General features: G+C 39.7%; 1 protein-coding gene across 5 annotated transcripts in view; it reads right to left on the bottom strand.

The window, feature by feature from the left end:
- ANKRD44 (ankyrin repeat domain 44) overlaps positions 1–20,484 on the bottom strand; it is a 284,102-nt gene that overhangs the window by 85,016 nt on the left and 178,602 nt on the right. For 3 of the 5 annotated variants that reach the window (XM_032480128.1, XM_032480130.1, XM_032480131.1), the window contains exons 9-15: positions 18,882–18,960; positions 15,949–16,063; positions 7,604–7,686; positions 6,363–6,426; positions 4,270–4,338; positions 2,947–3,087; positions 1,205–1,285 (exon numbers count right to left, since the gene is read on the bottom strand). In XM_032480128.1, coding sequence (XP_032336019.1) covers positions 1,205–1,285; positions 2,947–3,087; positions 4,270–4,338; positions 6,363–6,426; positions 7,604–7,686; positions 15,949–16,063; positions 18,882–18,960 — 632 coding nt within the window. Of the gene's footprint in view, positions 1–1,204; positions 1,286–2,946; positions 3,088–4,269; positions 4,339–6,362; positions 6,481–7,603; positions 7,687–15,948; positions 16,064–18,881; positions 18,961–20,484 lie in introns of all 5 variants that reach the window. The other 2 variants (XM_032480127.1, XM_032480129.1) reach the window with 1 other exon arrangement.

Raw genomic sequence — 20,484 nt, 5'->3', positions numbered from 1 at the left:
CCCGCCTTCCCTGCCTCTCCCCCTCCTTCCCTCTCCATCAGCTGCAAGAGGGCTGCTCTGGCCCAGGGCAAGCTTGCACATCACTGGATAAGGGAGCATTTGCTGAAATGACTTAAAATTCTACAGTCTTTAAATATCATTATCTGAATTTTGGAGTATTAGAGCAAAACCTTGGTCACTCTGTTCTGCTCACAGCTGTGGTTCCTGTCCCCATCCTGGTGACAGTCCAAGTTATGTCCCCACAACCTGCCCTGGGGCCTCATTCTCGAACCACACCCTCCCACAGTGGTCTGGACATGGGAGGAGGTCCCAGTGGGCGGTGGGGAGACCCTAGAGTGGACACAGCATTCAAGTCACAGAGAAACGGATTCCTGGGACAATAGGAGAGGAGAATGAAGGCGTCAAGGACTGTGTGTGTGCAGACCCTCAGAGCATTACATCCACTGGGTCTCCCGGGGGCAGGACACAAAGTGTGGGCATCCTTCATTCACGTGCTCATTTATTCGGCAAACAGTTACGGAACACCCACGACATGCCGGGCACTGCACTGGGCAGAGCACAGCCTTCTCACTGAGGCTTCCAGAGCAGGAAGGACTTTCAGAGGATGGAACATTAGAGCTTCCCATGTACCAACAGCCCGGGGGGTGGCAGTCACTGCAGCTCCACCACCGTAATGGCTAAGGCTCTGTCAGATGCCAGGTGGAGCAGGAGCAGCTTTTGCAGGGAGCAGGGGGCTGTCTGTAAATGACGGCTGTGTGTTGGGCAGGGAGAGGAGAGTGCAACTGGTGTATTTCACACTGAAATCTTGAACCATTTACTTATAGAATCTCCTAGATAGTCATCCTCAGGTCACAAAAGGAGAGCCTAAGACACTGAGAGGAGGCTTAAAATGTGTCCTGAGGCATGTGATACATGGCAGAGTCAGAAATGATATTTAAAACATCTAGTCCTAAAACTTGCTGACCAATCACAGTGATGGTCACAGCAAAGGTTTCAATTTTAGAGAGTTTGTTGCGTGAAAATAGCATAACTGAAGGATATACTTTAAAAGAACAGTTTCTTCTTCACTAAAAGCAAGCCCACATCACTTCCTCAAGACCCCAGGTGAAACGCCCAGATAGTCAGGTTGGCTGGCCCCCGTGGCAACCCAGAGCAGCAAAGCATCAGTAACTGCACCTCGTGCTTAAGCTGAGCAGAAACTTACAATGCAGCTTCCTTTTCCTTTAGCTCTCGGGCTCTTTCAAGTTCTTCTGAATTTTCATGGGCGTTTCCTAAGAGGGTCTTACTTCTCAGCATAAGTGAAAGAAAAAAATTACAATTAATGGCAATGTTGCTAATGATTCTGGTGCAATTTATAGCTTAACAATTCCCCCCCAACCCCCAAAAAAGTAAGCACTACTGATTCTTCACAGAGGATATACATGGTTCTCTCCAAGGCCATCCAGTAAATCTATTTTCTCCCAAGGATTCCAGCTGAGAACGTGACTTTCCTGCAGCTTCTACCCAGGTATCAGCAATTAAAACAACAATTATGTTGCCCACCCTTCCATAAATATCCTAAACTCCCCATGTAAAGAGGAAGTGATTCAGCTTAAACTTCTCTGACTCCTACCACATTCCTTGCTGCCTCCTTGTCAGTTTAGCATCTCATTTATCCAGGGATGGGTTCCTAGTCACTCCTCATCTACCAGAGCTCTTCTTCACCATCCAGGATTCCTTTTCCAGCTCTTAACTGATGAAGTATCTTCATTCCCCATTCTATTCCAAATGAACAGGATAGAGCCTGGCACATAGTAGATACTCAATAAATGTTGGTTGAATTTTAATAATGTGTGGCTGTGGGATTCTGAGTGCCATATCGGACTTGCCAGCATTACAGGAATATGAAGGAAAAAAGAAGCAGTGCTTTCCAAACTGTTGAAATATGAATCATAATCTATTACTGAATTGTGAAATCAATTTAGTGGGTTGAGTCAGTAGCTTTTTTTTCCCAATGAATTGAGAGAGAAAATATCAGAATATATCATACATAGTAAAAGTAAATATGGTTTCAGGAAATCTTTGTTTCCATGTTTCATGTATATATACACATATATAGAAAACATACATAGGTGATTGTGTGCACGGGGTCATGGTGTAAAATGTGTAAAATGTTATCACCTGGTGTGGGTCACTGTCCAAAATGTATGAAAGCCATTGCTTTACCAAAAAAGGAGTGGACACTGACCCAGAACCATCTCCACAGCCCAGGGCAGCAAATAACTCAATAGTTCTCCCTACAGAGCCACCAAAAAGTATTCCTACAAAGGAGACCCTGGTCCTCAAGTCTTTAGGAACAATCTCATAAATTGTGGGCACCTCTCCCAGCTCTCTCCCCCTGCACTGGTTGGCTTACATCTGCTATCCATTCCTAGCCACCTAGAATCCAAACGTGACGAGGGCAGCCTCTCCTCCAGCCCCTGAAAGAGTATTCACGCCCAGGTTTGGAACAACAGGGCCCGTTTTACAGATACTGATGCTGTACTTGAAGGCCGCTGGGATCGTGCAGAGATGGATGTTTCTGACATATGACATATTAGCAAGTGTATGTTTTACAGCAGATGAAGCATCTAAATGGTGATGATGAAAACTGCAGTAGATGACAAAATAAATTACAGCAGATTTTGAATGAGCTGAAAGCCTGGGCTTGACAGCTCCACTTGGCATTCAACCCAGAGAACGGAGAAGAGAAGCAATTGTGCAGTGACACATGGTAATCCAACATAAAGAGAGTGAAATGGGAGCCCAGGGCTAGGGAGGAAGCAATTCTAACGCCTTTGGGCCTGGAGGAGAGAGGTTCTTCGTTCCCAGTTTCTGTGAGGCGGTATGATGAAAACTTAGCAAACTCTCCCTCTCTCTCTCCTCCCCCGCTACCCAGAAAGGAAACAGGAGCATGGCTGTTTTTACTTTCTGTCCATGTCTGATGCAGCAGCATAGTGCAAGGCGGTGCGGCCCCAGTCATCTGTTTCATTGACGCTGGCCCCTGTGGTCACTAATGTCTCAATACAGTGGAAATGACAATTTGCAGCTGCATAGTGCAGAGGGGTCCTGAAAAACAAACAGCAATTTCTTACATCATTCAGTCTGAAAAACAGAGCCCCGTCATCGCACCCGTGCCAACAGTGATATTCCTGGGGGTGTGGAAAGCTCTTCGTCTCTCACAGTGTGGAGGACAAGGGACACAATTTTTTCTGACCTGGTAAGCTGGCACTGAGGCTACACAGATAGTGGCTTCAGACAAGGCCACTCACCTTTCCAGCCCTAGTGCCCATCATAGCTCAGGCCTACCTTACTGCTCCCCTGGACTCTTGCAATCCCAACCCGATTCCACTCCTTTGCGCTCATCAAGCTTCCACCTAACTCCTGGCTGGCATGAATGAAGAACTGAATTTTCCAAGGTTCAATACCTACATATGACAATCCTGTCCTAAAACCTTCAGTCTTCCTCAGCGAACAAAGTCTTGATTTTTCAGTCTGGAATTGAAGACCTTCCCACGCTAGTCCTGGTCTACCTTTACGAGGTATCTCTGTCTTCCCTAGATGAGCCCAATGCTGTATCCAAATGCAATGACCTGAGGTTTTCTGCATCATGCTCTCACTTCCTCTACCTTTCCCCACATTGTTTCCTTCCTGAACCAGCCAGTATTCCAGCATGACTTACCTATGAAAAGGACAATTAAGGTAAGAAAAGTTCTATGACCCATCCTAATAGCCAAAGGGCCTACTGGTAGTATACGTGTGTGTGTTTAATGTTTTAAATGTATCTAAAGATTTATCCCAAAATGAAATGTTCAGTAAATATAATAAAATGCTTCAGATCTTGTGACTAAATTCTGGGTTGGATGGACTAAAGTGTTCTACTTTAGAGTCTGCTACAAACAGAATTTTCTAAACTATAACCATGTAGGATATTACGTATTTTAATAGATATAAAACATATACTATGTTATCTCCCACATGGAGATAGTTCTATATACACACACATATATATAGGAAGGAGAAGAGAGACAACTGGCACTTCTAAACAGAAGCTGGGAGAGGAGAGGCTGTCCTTGTGGCTGGTGCCTGCTTTCTTGGGGTTTCATTTCACTACAAGAAGGGATTTCCTTCTGAGGATGGAATCTCCCAGCTGCTTCCCTGTTCACCATTTCCATGTAACACGACTTCCAGACAAACTGCTTCCCATTCCTCTCATTTGGGCACTTGAAGCAGAGTTCCCTGTTTACATACCTCCCACACTTGTCCTTTTTATGGAAATCTGCTCCGCTGCTCTGCAAGAGTTTTATACATTCCACATTACTAGAAAGACAGGGAAAACATCATTAAGATGGGAGAGGTTAACTGCTGGGCTGTCTTCAGAAAGCTGTTTTCTGCAGAGTGTAGGCCCTGATGAAATGTGAGCTCTTGTTTTAAATTCTGCTAACACAAAAATAACCTGAACGTATTAGAGTAATGCTATATGGTTAAGATCTAAAGTTCCTCCAATGTCTTTTTCAAAGCTAATAAATCAACACATGAAAGAACTTGATGGAACATTTTCAATTCCATGACTAAGAAACTTAAAGATTATTACATGATTAAAGCTTTCAGTGATGGTTTCATCATTTACCCTAAAATTCTCTTTCAAAACCATCAAGAATTTATGAAACAACCCCTCAAACCTGTAATAATTTCATGTCACCTTTAAACAATGAGCCAGAATGGGTGAGCATTACCTTTTATCACAGCAGAATGAATTCACTACGATAACCATTTTCGACCCATACTTTCCTTAATGGAAAATAAAACAGCTGCATTTCCCTGTCTTGGTAATCTAGGTAAATGAATGTGCAGAACCAAGGCTGAAAATGATGTAATGGAGCGTAGTGATCTTCCAAAGCTTCTTTGTCATTTGCAGAAGCAATAAATCATGTTTAGTAGAGAGAAAAGGACTCACTGAAGTGAATTTTCCTATTGAAGGGCATGTAGCTAAATATTAATCCTAATAGGAGTTTCAGATATGAATCCAGAATGATCTGTTGCCACTCTCTGTACAGGTCTGGGATTTTTTTTAAATGGCGGCATACAAAGAGACACTCATCCATCATTTTTCTAAACTAGGGATGCTAAGAAGTGGCCTAGGATTTATTTTTTATTATCGTTGAAACAAGAAAAAGCTCATTCATGATAAATGTGAGCAGGGCTCTCCCCACCCGACAGCCACCCTTTTTAACCACCCTTCTCAGAGAACTAGCTGTTTCAGTCATAAAAGATTAGAACTTTTTAAGACCCTTATGTATTGGTGTAACACGTTGGTTGATATAAAGCACCTGTCTCTTACTGAATGAAGCCAAAGGATCAAAGGCAGAGACAGATCCAAGTTGTGTGGCTCAGGAAGCTCATGTGATTTGAAGGGATGAGGGGATGAGGGGATGAGGTGAGGAAAAAGTTTTGTTTTGTTTTGTTTTGCATTCACAAAATTGTGAATGAATGCAAAACTAGATACAAGACTTTAGAAGGGGCCCATGCAAATAAGGGGCCCTAAAGCTTCAGAGTCAGTCCACCTCAGCTACATAGGTAATGTCTCTGGTCAAACATGATGACACATAGTGAAGCACTGCTGTCCCTTAAGGACTAGGAAACTGATTAAGAACCAGCACCTTACCCAAACAAGGCCATCCAAGAGAAGCCATGACTGGTCAATGTGTGGTCATGTATCAACAATACAGTCATCAGAGCCTTAATCTAATCACTAATATGAAACAGAGTGTCTGATGAAAAATTCTCTTTACAACTTAAAAGAAAAAGGCAAGGATCAAATCATTTCTTTCCCATCCTTTGGGTGTTCTTGGCTTTTGTTTACACTTAATCATTATAAGGACTTAAAAATCAGTTTTGAAATGAGAATCAAAATGTCTGTATATGAACATGAATCATCTCAATCTTGGATTCCCTTGATCATCACCCACCTTCCAGAAACAAAAGCGGGAAATCTTAGGAACAAATCTCAAATTATTTTCATTTGGTGGAGGGGGTACCAAGTAGGTAACTATTTTATAGGCTAAAGACCTAAAGTTTAAAATAAGAAAAGAAAAAAGAGAGTGGGAGAAGAGAAAACAAAACAAAACAAACTATTTCCTATGTGAGATGGGCTAACAATTTTTCTTTGAAAGAACAAACACACGAGTAATCTGGAAATTCAAGATAGCGATATTTGGTATTGGTAGAAACAGTTCTTACCCATTTTACTAAAGAAGTTGCTTTGATCCACAGACAACGTAAGTCAATTAAGATGAATTAGTAATTAGGCCGTGAGATAACAACTAAAATCGCTAACTACTCACCCTCCTGCAGCAGCAGCATGAAGGCACGTTCTTCCAAATTTATCTGGGGTGTCTATTTCAAAGCCTGCAGACAGCACGTGCTCATTACTAAACAAGGATACTATGCTATACTTTTGTCCTAGTTAAACCACAAGAAACATTGCAGAGACAGAAAAATCAGTTAGTAGAAAAACCAGACCGCAAGCAACTGTAGTCAGAAAGAGGTTGTCATGGAAACGAATGGTAACTGCTCAAGCTTAGCAATTTTATAGGAAGAACCATGAAGTCAAGAAGAATTTATTTTCACATTCAGCCCTGGGTGAACTACAGACCCATATTTCCATCCCAGGATAGAAATTTATGAAACCAATTTGAGATCAGTAGGGCAGACAGGCAGACAGAACACATGGAGAAAACATGGAAGGCAAAGGGGTAATCTTAGCATGCTGGAAGAGATATTTTCTTAAGTATATGATTAGCTTTCAGTTGGTTTAAGATTTGGGAAACATGCTTTCATGCGGGGATTATTTTTAAACATGCCCAAAGCAGTGAAAGCAGAATCAACCATAGGTAAAGAACTTAAAGGAAAAAAAAAAAAATGCCTCCGGGATATCTGCTGAATTAATTCGTAAACAATCTTTGCCTCGCAGACCTCTATCACCTTTGAGAGCCAGGAACTTCTTAATATATGGAGGTTGGCAGAAGCAGTGATAAGAAAGATTAGCAAAGCTCCAAACCAGAAAGAATTTCTTGGTTCCAATAGGCCCGCATTAAAAAATAAAAATGAAACCTAGTTGGAGGGGTATCAACCACAGTACTTTTCAGAGCCCATGGAGTGGGATGGTAATATGACATTTTTCTCCCATTAAAATGTGGGGGATATGGACTTTTTCCTTTGTTGAAAAATATGAAATTGTACGCTACCAATTTAAGCCTCCAAGATGTTTTCTCCTTCTATGACAAACTTCCTATAAATGATGGCCATCCATGCCTGCCTCTCACCTTGGATCACCCAAGCTTTAACTTGATAAACAGACAAGACTCTCATTCTGGGGCAGGAATCCTGACATTCAAACAGCTTCAATACCACAGACTGCTGGGAGCTGTCACATGCAGTGAGCTGTGGACACAGCTCATTCTGCCAAGTCGGGTGATGGATGACACGAAGCACAGGCAGCCACTCACTCTGACCAGACACCTGAAGCCACACGGCTCATTTACACGACACATTAAGCCTCATCTGCGGTAATGGAGTTACTTACCCGATGACAGTAACTTTCTGCAGCAGTCAGAGTGAGCATTGAGGGCAGCTAAATGTAAGGGGAACATGCTATGAATTCCACACCTAAGGAGGGAAAAAACAGAGTAGCTCATGGTAACAGATCACAAGATACACACAGAAGGGAGATGACCTTTCTAGAAGTTCTCTGATGAAAACTAAATCCAGGACACCTTGCTTAGGGACTCCTGGCTAAAATAATTGTGCAATCATTTCTATCTTAAAATAATAAAATCCTGGACCTAAACCACAATGAAAAAATCCATAACAATACGAATGTGTATTTTTAAGAAAACATTTCATATCAACAGTGACTCTTAGTTTAAAATTAACTGCTTTTTTCTTTCACTTTAGCAGTTTTATGTCTCATTCATTCATTCACTCATTCATTCATCTATTCAACACTTTATAAGCAGCAGATACTATGCTAAGTGCTGGAGACAAGACAAGAAGTTGACAAACTCTCAACTTTGAAAAGCAACCTGTCTTAGTCCTTAAGTTTATAGTTTATTATTGACATTCTGTGCCAAGCACTTTGCTAAGAGTTAATAATGACTATATTATTGAAAATAAAATTTTGGATGAGAATAAAAACTAATGTTTACGCTTGGCAAGTGAAACTTCATCTTCTTAATAGCCTTTTTATATTGTACATTAACCCACATAAGAGTAACAGTCAAAAAATAACAATAAAAAATAAAAATGAAAAAATAAAAGAATGATTGGATCCACTCCTCTAATTAATTATTAAAAAAATAATAACAGTCAAAAATAATTAACACTATCTTGCATATATTTCATAAATCTGGAATATTTTCCCTAACAGTAGTACAGACAGAATCTAGAATAGGACTTTTTAGACTGACCCCTGTCATAACACAGGCCCTGGAATGATCCCTTAAAGGACAGGCAGCCTTCTGACGGGAGCGCCTTTTGCCTTCAGAATTAAATCCTCCTCCTCTTGCCCACGACCCTTCCTCAAACAAGGACCCAAAGTCATATGCTGAATTGTAGTTCATAACAAACGTCCTCAGGAAGTTCCTGTGTACTTATAAGCGTTTATAATGTTAGTGATCATTTCTCACAACATCCCATTATATATATATTTATATATGTTTCAGATTTTGTAAATCTTCTGTGTAACATAAGCATGAGACTATATATATTTACACCTGCAGCATGAATTACCTAAGTTTCTTTCCTGGCAAAAGTGGCCCGTTTCCAGATTCTATGCTGCACAAAAAAACACATATGACTTGAATTTGTTAACTTCAGATACATGAATTTCACTATCTCAAAAGTTATGATGTGTGTGAGTGTATGAAAGTATATACATATTCACAGATAATTCATGGTATTCAGTGTTCTACAAAATTCGAGTCTGCCAGCAATTAACTACCTCTCCCGTTCCACAAAAACTTCCATTTGTTGGTGTTTTTGTTCAGTCTTCCCTCTGCTCGTTTTCCTTTCCCTATATGGAGATTTCCAACCCAGTGTATGTAATAGCTGGCATCCATCAAGGGAGGCAATTTGCCCGTCTTCCGGGCAGTGTCATGTGGAGGAGAACTGCTTGTAATTGCCTCCCTCATCATCTACGAAAAAATTCTGAAAAGCAATTGCATCAGTGACAACCTTGATGCTCATGAAAAGGAAGAGGGGGATGAGGGATGGGGAGAAGCTTTTTTATTTATGCTGCTATTTACGTTGTCCCTCTTGATGCCAATGAAACATACTAATTTTTTTTTTGATGAATAATATGTTTCAAAAGCTCTTTACTAAATGGAACTTTAAATAAATAAGATTTTACCTAACCATTTCATTTGTTTTAGGGAGTTAAGGCAAAAATATATGATTAAATATCTTTGGACATTTGCAAGAAGAAAACAGACAGAATATTTTCTAGGATGGTTTTTGAGTTCCTGTAAGAACATGCCTAAATCAAGGATCGGATTTTTCAAGATTTCTTTGAGTCTTCCTCATTCTTTAAATATATATTTTTATATATATGCATAAATACATATATACACCAATCATATCTGTAAAAATATAAATATTTTGAAATTTACATATAGTATATGTTTTCTATACATATACACATACCTACAAATACACACATATATACACTCAATATTTGTGATAAATTTTATAAAGATACGTAACACATGTATCTTCATATTAAATCATACAAGCAAATGAATTAGAGAAAATAGCATCAAACTCTATAAGAAAACAATTAAGAAAAACATAAAAAGTGTAAGAGATAGTTTAACAGCCCCAGTATTACAACATATTCCATAAACTTCATTATTAATACTTCAACCTTACCATTTAAAACCATTGTCTTTAGATAATTTGTCACATTCTATATTAGCTAATCATTTCATATTTTTTCCCAGTGGCTACTTATAAACCTGGGAAGGTAAAGGAAGTAGAACTCTAAAAGGTCTAACAAAAATTCTGTTTGATATATATTTTTTTATTCCATAGTTAATAAAAAGTCACTACCTCAACATAGGTTTTGAAAACATATTAATTTAGACTCAAGCACTACTGGCATTTGAACTTGAATACAATGATATGGTTCAAATAGAAAAACTAAATATCAGGCCAAGATTAGAAAGAAAATAAAAGTAGAATTCAGAATCTCCAAATCACTTCAGGAATGACTTGTGCGTTTCAAAATAAAATTTCTCCTTTATTGTTATAAAATAATAAGACTGCTTACAAAGGAATGGTTAGAAAACCTTTAGAAGGAAAACTAGGATTTGGCCGTCTTAGTTAAGGAAGAAGCATCGCCCTTATTGCATCAGGGACACATCCAGGAAGATCAAGAAATAAAGATGTCAGACAACACTAAACTTAACAATGCATAAATTACAGGAAAGGGAAGACCAATTCCAGTTAATTTGCTGCATTTATCTGACCAGTCATAAAATTAATGGAACACATTTGTATTAGCTATTTCTAATTTAGCTGTTAGCTGGTGTCTCCTACCCAGTTATTTCAGAATAAATGAGGTCAGAATAAATTGTAGTGAGCCATCAGAGGTGAGGAAAGGGCTTTTGAGCCATTAGAATATCAGTCCTTTAAAGTTTTCCCCTTGGCATCAGGGGTACATGGCTGTCCCTTTCCACATCGGGTCTTTTCTAGAAACTTCTCTTAGGCCATGTGGTTAAGAAAAACACTGTGGTTAAGGTGATGGGGTCAGAATCTTTGGGTTTCAGTCCTAGTTTTGCCATATGCTAGCTATTTGATCTTTGGCAAGTACATAATGGCTCCCTCACCTGGAAAATAAAGATAATAACAGTGTCACTCTTACAGAGCAATTATAAGGCCTAACTGCGAGAATGTACAAGTGCTAAGCAGAGCATCTGGCCCACAGTTAAGTCTTCACCGTACATTTGAGTAGTATTCTTGCCCTTGGAATTATTATTAGCTTTGTTGGATAATCACCAGTCTGTGAGTTCTGAAGTTGTACTTCCTTAAAATCAGGTGTGTGATTCCTCAAAAGCCAAGAATGAAGTATGATTAGCTAGCATTTCTGTTAACTTTCCATGTTTCACAATCCTTTACAATACTTATCTCTCAACTCTCCCAGGGAAGGTGGAATTGGTTTCATTTGCCTACCAAGCGGATGAGACAAAAAAAATCTGATAATTTTCAATCATCAAATGATTTTATGACTCTTACTCAACTGATCAAACCAAATCACAAAATAAATTTGCTATTAATTTTATCTATGTCATTCCAAGTATTTAAGACGCATGCCTAAGTTATAGGCATTTGGTATAACTGACAACAACGAGGCCTGGTCACTGCTGCTTGCAACCTACAGACATTTTCAGTGGTTCCTTTGGAATCAAGTCCAAACACTCTAAAGTGGCTTACAAGGCCCCTTCTGCATCTGACTGTTACTTTATCTATGTGTATTCTAGAATTTCTGCGAACTTCTGTCATTCCTCCTGGAGGAGCCAGGCTCTGTCCAGCCCTAGGCCTTTGCACATGTGGGTCCCTCCACCTGAGACTCTGATCATTCTCCCCTGCTTCTTGGAGTGTTTCTAAAACCACTCAGTGCATCTCTGGGGGTTGCTGGAAACATCTTTGGGCTTTCAAGAGTTCTCTGTGAGAACTTTGTAGTTGTCTTTTCCTTTTGATGACAATCTAAAACAACTGGCATAAAAGCATATTTTAGCTCAGCTGAATGGCCACCTTGCCACCTTACACCTCTGCCAAATTTCAGTCCTCACGTTTGGGTTTAGGATCACACTGGTGCTGCATAGTACTACTGTAATTGGCAGGGACCGATGAGAAAAGAATAAAGGTGGGATTAATAGAAAATGAAATGTCTGTACCTAGGGAGGGCCAATGATAATGGAGCACACTGAGCCTTCTGTATACACGAAATCTGGCAGTCATTTGAATCAAGGTCTCTGTGCTGTGTGATGACTCTACAGTCCCGTCATTTTGTTTAAGCCACTGCAAAACTTCCACTCCCACAGTGTGTACTGAAGTCTGAAGATTCAGTACCTTAGCCACTAGGACCAAATTTCCATGCAAAACGTGAGTTATCACATCCATTACACAGAGAGGCAGCAAGCCTCCTGTCCAGCAGCTGAGTCTCCAGATGCAGAGATAACATTATAATAGAAATAATTTAACTTGACACTTGGGAATGGAAAGAATTCCAATGACATAACCAAATGCTACTCATCCTACAGGTTAAACATCCCCCTTCCTGGAAGCCCCTGGCCCTGCTATGGTCCAGATATGTTCTCCCGTATCCCAGGGGCACCCGGCAATGATTCACACTTAGCATGCATGATTGTCATTGCTTGTTTAATTCTTGATCCCACCCCCACAGACTATAAATTCCTTGGCAGGGAGCTCTGTCACCCCAGAACCTGACACAGTGAGTGACACATAACAAGCCATCAACAGATACTTAGTGAACGTAAGAATGTCAGAACCAGTTACCTGCAAAACTCCAATACCCCTAATTCTGCTGCAATTGAGGCAGAAAAAACAATGGGAGCATGACTGGTGAGGTGGAAGACAAATTAAAATCCCAGAGACAAGGGCCCCATACCTAACCAAGTTAAAGAAGAAAAAACCCAAGGCCTTTGACACCGCCTAAAGTTGCTTGAGCCCTGAGTCACGCTGCAGAAAGTGCTCTCACTTAAAGTTCAGAGAAACAGAAAGAATAACAATGTCCAATCAAGGCCTGAGAACAAGGTGCAAATAAATTCATCAGAGTGTCATGACCATGAAACTTGTCACAGAGAGATCTTCAAAAATACACTGGCCATGTTGTTTATGGATGAAGATGGGTTATTTTCATAAAAGATATTTGTTTACTTATTTGCAGAAGGAAAGGCCTATTTTTCTCCTCTTTCATGAGTTATCTTGCATAAATCTCCAAGAAGCACAGGGAACAGCGACTTCCTGGGGGGTCCTTAGCAAATGCAATCTCCCCCAACTCTCCTCCCCCTCACTTTGCTGTTTTCTCCTTAGCTGACTTCCCTCCCCACACACTCCACACATTCAGACACACACAGACACACACCCACAATCACTGCCTTAATGAGCCACTCTTCCTGAAGGGAGCATGTCTTATCCCCAGATACGCTGTGACAAAAGAAAGCAGATGTGGCTCTTTGAGCCTGGGACAATGCTTTCCTCATCAGTGTCCCCAGGACACAGCGCAGTCCATGGAAGGAAAGACTACTTGAACAACAATGTCATTCCTAAGGCATTTTTGCCACATGTGTTTGTGTTTGCATAAAATGAAGGTAAAATAATTACAAGGAAATAGACTTTGTGCTTATTGAGTTAAATGTGTTTTTTTTTTTTTTTTTAAGTATTGGGACAGTTTATCTTTATCCCTCAAACAAGTTCAAATGTGAACAAAAGTCAGAAATTCACAGTTCTTTGGCTAAACCTCCCCAAGTAACCCAGGGCTGAAAGAAAAGTACCACTAAAAATATTAACACATCACAGGTGAGGTTGGCTTGTGCCTAAATATTTCACTTCTGTTTAATTGACACTGAACATTTTTGATCTCTGGCTCTGGGCAGCCATGATGTGCTTGGGAACTCTAGAACCTGGTAAAAGCCTCCTGAATCCTAGTGCACTTCTCTTTCCAGGAAACTGATCTGCCGCTTTTGATTTGCAACCTCCCCATCAAAAAGGTCCTCTGGCTTGCAGCAGATTCCTTTCTCTTCTGAAAGGAGACAGCCCACTGTTCTTGCTACTTGTCAGCCTGCCCCTCCTCTGCCCGCCCTCAGTCTTGTCCTTAGCCCAAGCCCTCATCTTTTCTTCTCTAGACATTTGCAAGAGGCTGCCAAGTGTTTCTAGTCTGGACCACCTCCAAAACGTCTGGACTGCTATTAGAGTGATCTTTCTTACACACAAATGGGGTCATTAGACACAACCTACCCTACGCCCACTTATAATTCTTTAACAGCTTCCGAATGCCTCAGAATGGAATCCAACTCCACAGCAAGACACACGAGGTCCTCTGAAATGTGGCTCTTCTTGCCCTTCCACCTCATTTCTTTCCACTCCCCCAATACATTAGATACTCCAGCCGTGGGAATCTGCTTTCAACATATTCACATGTTTGTGCCTTTATAAATACTGTTTCCTCTTCCTGGAATGTCCTTCCTTGCTTTCTCCCTCTGTCTTTTTTATCTCACACAATTCTGTCCACCTGGCAAACTCCTATCCATCCTTCCTTTTGCTGAAATGTCACCTCTTCTGTGGAAGCTAGAGTCAGCGCTTCCCTGGTCCAAACCTCCATGATAACACACCTCATAATGCTGCAGTCTCTGCTCTTGACCTGCTCTCCACCACTAACTGAGGACCCAGATGACCCCTGGAACCCACCACATCTTCCCTGGACCATTTACATTTTGGCCCATTCTCTACCAAGATTTTCAATCCCATTGTGCAACTCTTGACAAATAAATTAGAACTCCTCATGTAATACTGCCCTCCTATTTTTCTTTTCCTAAAGATTCAGTTATTGTTACCCACCAGTTCCTATAACCAAAGCTAAACTCTTTATTTAAGCATTTAAGGCCCTCTTTAATTTGGTTCTACTGCATATATATAATAAAATAACAGTCAGCATTTATTGACAGCTTACTATGTGCAAGGCACTATTCAGAGAGCTTTTAACATGGATTGCCTTGTTGAATAACCTGAGCAGATGTACTGATATAACTTACAGTCTCACCGATCTTCACATACACCAGAGAGCTTTACTAGTAATTAACTAGGTACTAGTACTACTCCCATCTTTCCAATGAGGAAATCAAAGCACAGGCTGAGCAACAGGCTCAAGGTCACACAGCTCACAGGGTAGGTGGCTTGGCCTGGAGCCCAGCTAGTGCCCAGGACTGCCCGGGCTCCCAACCATGACTCAATACTGCCGCCGGCCGGCACAGTCCCATCACACACCCCTGACCCCGTCCGGCCCAGATCTTCCTGGAGCTGTATTTCTTCCTGCTTGCCTCCCTGCCTAGGATGTCAGCCACTCTCTGCTCTACTCACATAATTCTCACCCTTCAAAGCCTACCTAAAACTCACCTTCTCCTTGAATACTGTGGCCACTTTTGAGCTCTCTCTTTCCTGTCTACACTCAGTGGCGTATACTGTCTACACCAAACATTTTGCCATTAAAGTCCTGTTTCATTGAACTTTATTACATACTGTCTTGCATGGTTCTTTGCCTCAAGTGGGCCTTGGGCCTCCAACAAAATTAGGAGCTCCTAGAAGGCACCAATCAGGTAACTTATTTCTGAAATTTCCCATAGCGCCCAGCATGGTGACAGACTCATATACATGCCTTATATCTTTTTGTTGAATTGAAGTACAAAATGCAGTCAGGTCCCCGGTTCCTACGTAGCAGATTTACTCAATTGTGCCTTAATCATAGCATTAATGTGGGTTATTAACATGCAAAACAGCACCCTGAATAAATTCTGAGTTTGCCCAATTACACTTTATATTTCCTGCTTAATTAACACTAAACATTGGGAAAAAACAGAAGAATATTAAAGAGCAGAGTTAGGAATAAAGTTCATGTTTCCTTAATTAAAGTCACTAGAATAGGCCTCTTTCTGATATAGCTAAAAAATAAAATCGGTTCTTCCTGCAACTGTCATTAAAAGTCACTTACTTTAGTTCAAATTTAATTTGTGTTTAGTATAATGGTGCAGATCTACCTTAACCTGGATAAATGAGAACCCTCTACGGCATGGCAGAATCCTTTGGCAGTATTCCCACATGTGGCAATTATTCCCCAGTATGTTTGCAGTAACCTACTTGGCTGTGTCGGCTCCACTGGTTATTAAGGTGTTAATCAAAAGCTCATGACCGTATCTCGCAGCCACATGGAGGGGAGTGTTGCCATCCTTATCCACACAGTCTATTTCACCTCCTGAAAGAGACATTTTAATACAGAATAGCGTAAGGATTCAGATACTACATTTTATGCTAGTCATTCATGTTGACCAAATGTTAATTTTGTTTCTACTCTGTACACCTCTGCTCTCTGGGACAAGAATGCTTTTTAAGGGGACAAGTCACCGTCTGAAGTAGTGGTGTTATTAAATCTGCATAGAGGGAAGTCTATTAGGAATGCTTTAAAGTAATCTTTCCACATTGCCCTTTTTAAGGATCTAAAATCTTACAATTAGAGTCCCTCTATGAATAAACAATGTAATCAAATCCCTCAAAATGTAACTCTGAATGATGCATTCAATTTTCATTTTATTTGCTGAATTAAAGACCTACTGTAAACCTTATGCTAAAGCATAAGAACCAACAAGAATAGAGAGATTAGGAAAGGATTTTATGTACTTTTATTATCTAGTTTAAAATATGAGTAAAATGAGTAAAAGCATAAATGATAAACTGAAAATAACTGTATTTATTAAAATTATCACCTTAATCACCTGTGGAAACAGCAGTTTCACCTTATTTTGTTTCATTTTTCCTTCTTTCCCCCCAGATTTTTATTTTGCTACGTTTCTTTCTTTCTGTCCCTCTTTCCTATGCATATGAAAAGTTATACATATCATATATAACATATGTAAATATAATTAGCCTATTTATTCATTTATTTGAGGAACCATTTAGAAATAAGCTAGACATCATGCTATTTCACCCCTAAGAACAAAGACATTCTCCTACATAACCACAATTCCATCACCATATTCAAGAACTTTAACACTGATACCATAATTTTATGTAATATACAGTGTGTATTTCAGTTTCTCCAACGGTCTCCAAAAATGTGCTTTGGAGCTGTTTTTTTAAAATCCAGGATCCAGTCAAAGATGCTATGGCATCTGGTTGTCATGTCTCTTTTGTTTTCTTTCATCTAAAACAATCCTCCTGCCTTTTATGTAAGTATGTATTTATTTATTTTTCTCTCAGATCACTGATACTTTTGGAGAGCAAGGAGTCGTGTAGGATATTCTGCATTCTGGAGTTGTCCAATTATTTCCTCATTATTACAGTCAGGCTAAATATTTTGGCAAGAATACCCCAGAGCTGATATGCACTTTCCATCACATCACAGCACACATGTAAGGTCAACTTAAAAGTCTAGCAAAAATGTCCAGTAAGGCCGGAAGTCTTCAAGTCCACAAGGATGGCTTTTGGACATGTCAAAGTAGCCAGCAGCCCCTCCAGACTGTTGGAAGCACACTAGCATGGCACACGGGAGATGGGTCATGGCTTTGGTTCAAAGGAGATGGCTAGTATGGTCTGGCCCACAGGATAGACTGGTAGGAAGGTAATGCTTACAAGGTGAGAAATTGCTTTTTCTCTAATCTGGCAACTAATGCTTGAAATTGCTTGAAGAGGGAACAATGCTTTTTAATGCCACAGAGCTAGGGCCCAGTGATTACATTCACAGTACATTTTTTTTAAATAGATACCAAATATCTCCAAGTGTTGTTTATTTTTAAAGCTGCGGACATATTTTCTGAAAAACAGTTGATAAATACAATGGGAGGAGGAAAATGTGCAGGGAAGAGATGCTAATGCTAGGGTCCCCCCTCACAACCCCTCAGTTTACTCTGAGCGAAACAAAACAACTGCAGTGGCCCTTTCAATGACGTGAATGCCAAAGGCATACCACGTATTTCAAACTAGAATTACTGAGTGTTGTGCAGTTAGTTTGCACTTACCTGTGTCTGCTCACTGCAAACTTGCTGGGACTTCTTTTCTTCTATAGGTTCACTGAAATGCTTATAAATTTCCTTTGCTTTGCTCCAGATATTTTGCTTCCTATGTATAATTTCCCCGGCTGATCTTCCATCTAAATGTCAAATGACTTTCTGGTTTTATGATTTGAGTGACTGAGACATAACTTAGTACCTCTAACAATTCAGATGTGTGTCATCCAAACTTCTCACAGATTAGAAAAAGATAAGTCTAAAAAAAACTGACTAATGCCAGAATTTTGAGAACTAAAAATGTAGTCAACTAAAGATAGTTTAGGAACTGCTGAATTCCCTGGAATGTCAGCATAAAATCTGGACTAAGCCTGTTCTTTTTTAACTGTCTCTAAGACTTGCTACGGTCAAGGTCAATCCACTCACAGAGTCTGGCTATGGCTCTCTAATAGTAAGGTGAACCATGCTATGAAGACACTCCCTTGTACTTTGGCTGCAGAGACAACCCAATGGTTCAAACACACCTTCATTGTAAGCCTGGAAAATTACTAGATTATGTGACTTTCCAAGGTCTCTATCAAGCCTGTGAGTTTATGATCCTTCATGCCACGTGTGTAGCTGCTTTTCCTCTGAGTCACCTCATTTTTCTTACCTTTGCCCAAGTAGCTCAACGAGTTTTAACTTCTAGAACTATGGTGATTTCAAAGATTTAAAAATAATTCAAATTTGCTGCTAGAAAATGTGTGACACTTATTTTCATTAGTTTCAGAGTAAAAATAGTAGGATCTTAAGCCTATATAGGTGTATCATTTCCAGTTTCAAAACACATGTTCTTTGACTGACTAGGACTTGACTGCGAAATTAGTGGCTCTCCATTCTCACTCCTAAGCTGGATGGTGATGATGTGTCTGATAAAGAGCTTTTAGCAAAGTTCATCAAAGGACGGTATAACTCCAAGTTTAACAGACTCTAAAACAGGGCATCATATTTCATGTTCAGATGACTGACGGCCAAACTCAGTCACACCAGGAAACTCTTCAAAGGGTGACACTGTGGAAGAATCTCTCTTACCATTCTGAATGAGGGTTTGTGACCGTGTGAACCTTCCGTGGACAGCTGTCATGTGCAGTGGACTTTTACCATCTTTACTCTAAAAAATGAGAGACAGAGAGAGAAAAAAAAAGGGCCAATGACGTCAATCTGAAACATTCCTATGGTCATAGCCAGTAATGCTCAGTAAAGTGTGTGTGATATCTCAAGTTACCACATAACATCACATGTCAAAGAAGCTTTGAGAAGTGGAAATTATTCTAAAGAAGAAATACAAACTTTTTAGTGACACTGATAATTTTTAAACTACGCTGGTTTAAACTGAGAAAGCTATCTAAAACATCTTTTCATCTCCTGTGATCTACTGATGAAGGTTTCCCTCAGGTGTTTTTTTAAACTTTTGTCTATAAGACATGAGAAAAGACAAATGATGTGTTAACTTGCTGGCCCTGTTTGACCTGAAGATGACTAAACTGCTATAAATCACTGCAATTCTCAAAACTGACCTGAAATCTTCCACCATTCCCTACATTCTAATTCCACACAAAAACCCACTTTCAATTATTCTGAAAGAGAAACGGTTGTTCCACTTAACTCACTAGAAATCATAGGATTAAGATATGCAATGGTTTAGCAAATTGACATTTTAATGATCACTCGGAAATATGTGCTGAATTTATATACCTCTTAATCATTCAAGATATAAATGATGAAATTCTCTGATATAGATTAAGCTAAAACATGGAAAATGTACAGAATCTATGTACTAGTCATCATTATACCAAATACCAGAGTCCTACATATTTAATTAAGAAATAGCCATTTACACTACAGAATTTCTTCTAAAAATAGCAATACCTAAATGAAAATATTATTTTTATTTTAGACCCAAAGTATCCCCCATAAAGAGAATGTATTATGTATTCTTTCATTCAGGCATTATTTAAAAAAAGAAAAGAAAGAAATTTACGTAACCATTATTTATCTAAGTCTCAGAAGAAACACTTTCCTAAGCCTGAGGTTAAAATATGAAATTTCAAAACCACAAATTCACTTTTGTGATGAAACTCATATACCTGTGCTTTAAAATGATTCTTTTAAAAACTCTACAGTGGTGGGGAGGGTACAGCTCAAGCTTAGCATGTGCAAGGTCCTGGGTTCAATCCCTAGTACCTCCTCCAAAAATAAATAAACAATCCTAATTACCTCCCCACACCCCCGCAAAGAACCCTAAACAAACAAACAAAAACAACTCTACAATGGAAAACAAATAATCTTAAGTAAGTATCTCTCAGAGTGAACCACAGATCACCTGTGTCTGAATCACTCGGGGGTTTTCTTATAAATGTGAACTCTGTGCCCTTACCCAGACCTACCAAGTCAGAACTTATGTAAAGGGATCCCCATGTCTAATTTTCCCAGCACACTAAAGTTTAGGAGCCATTGCTTTTGACTGTGGGCTGGAATAGCTTATAAAACAGCAAGGTTTAACAGAAGAATTTGTATTATATCCTATAAGTCTATTCCTTAGAAAGGAAGAAAGGACTTACGCACAATCTGTGCCAAGGGACGGGTTAGTCAAAGTGGTAACTGCCTTTTGATTGAAATTAATAATCATTAGAGT

This window comes from Camelus ferus, chromosome 5, assembly GCF_009834535.1.
Source record: "Camelus ferus isolate YT-003-E chromosome 5, BCGSAC_Cfer_1.0, whole genome shotgun sequence".
Lineage (NCBI taxonomy): Eukaryota > Metazoa > Chordata > Mammalia > Artiodactyla > Camelidae > Camelus > Camelus ferus.
This window is presented reverse-complemented; position numbering and strand designations above follow the sequence as displayed.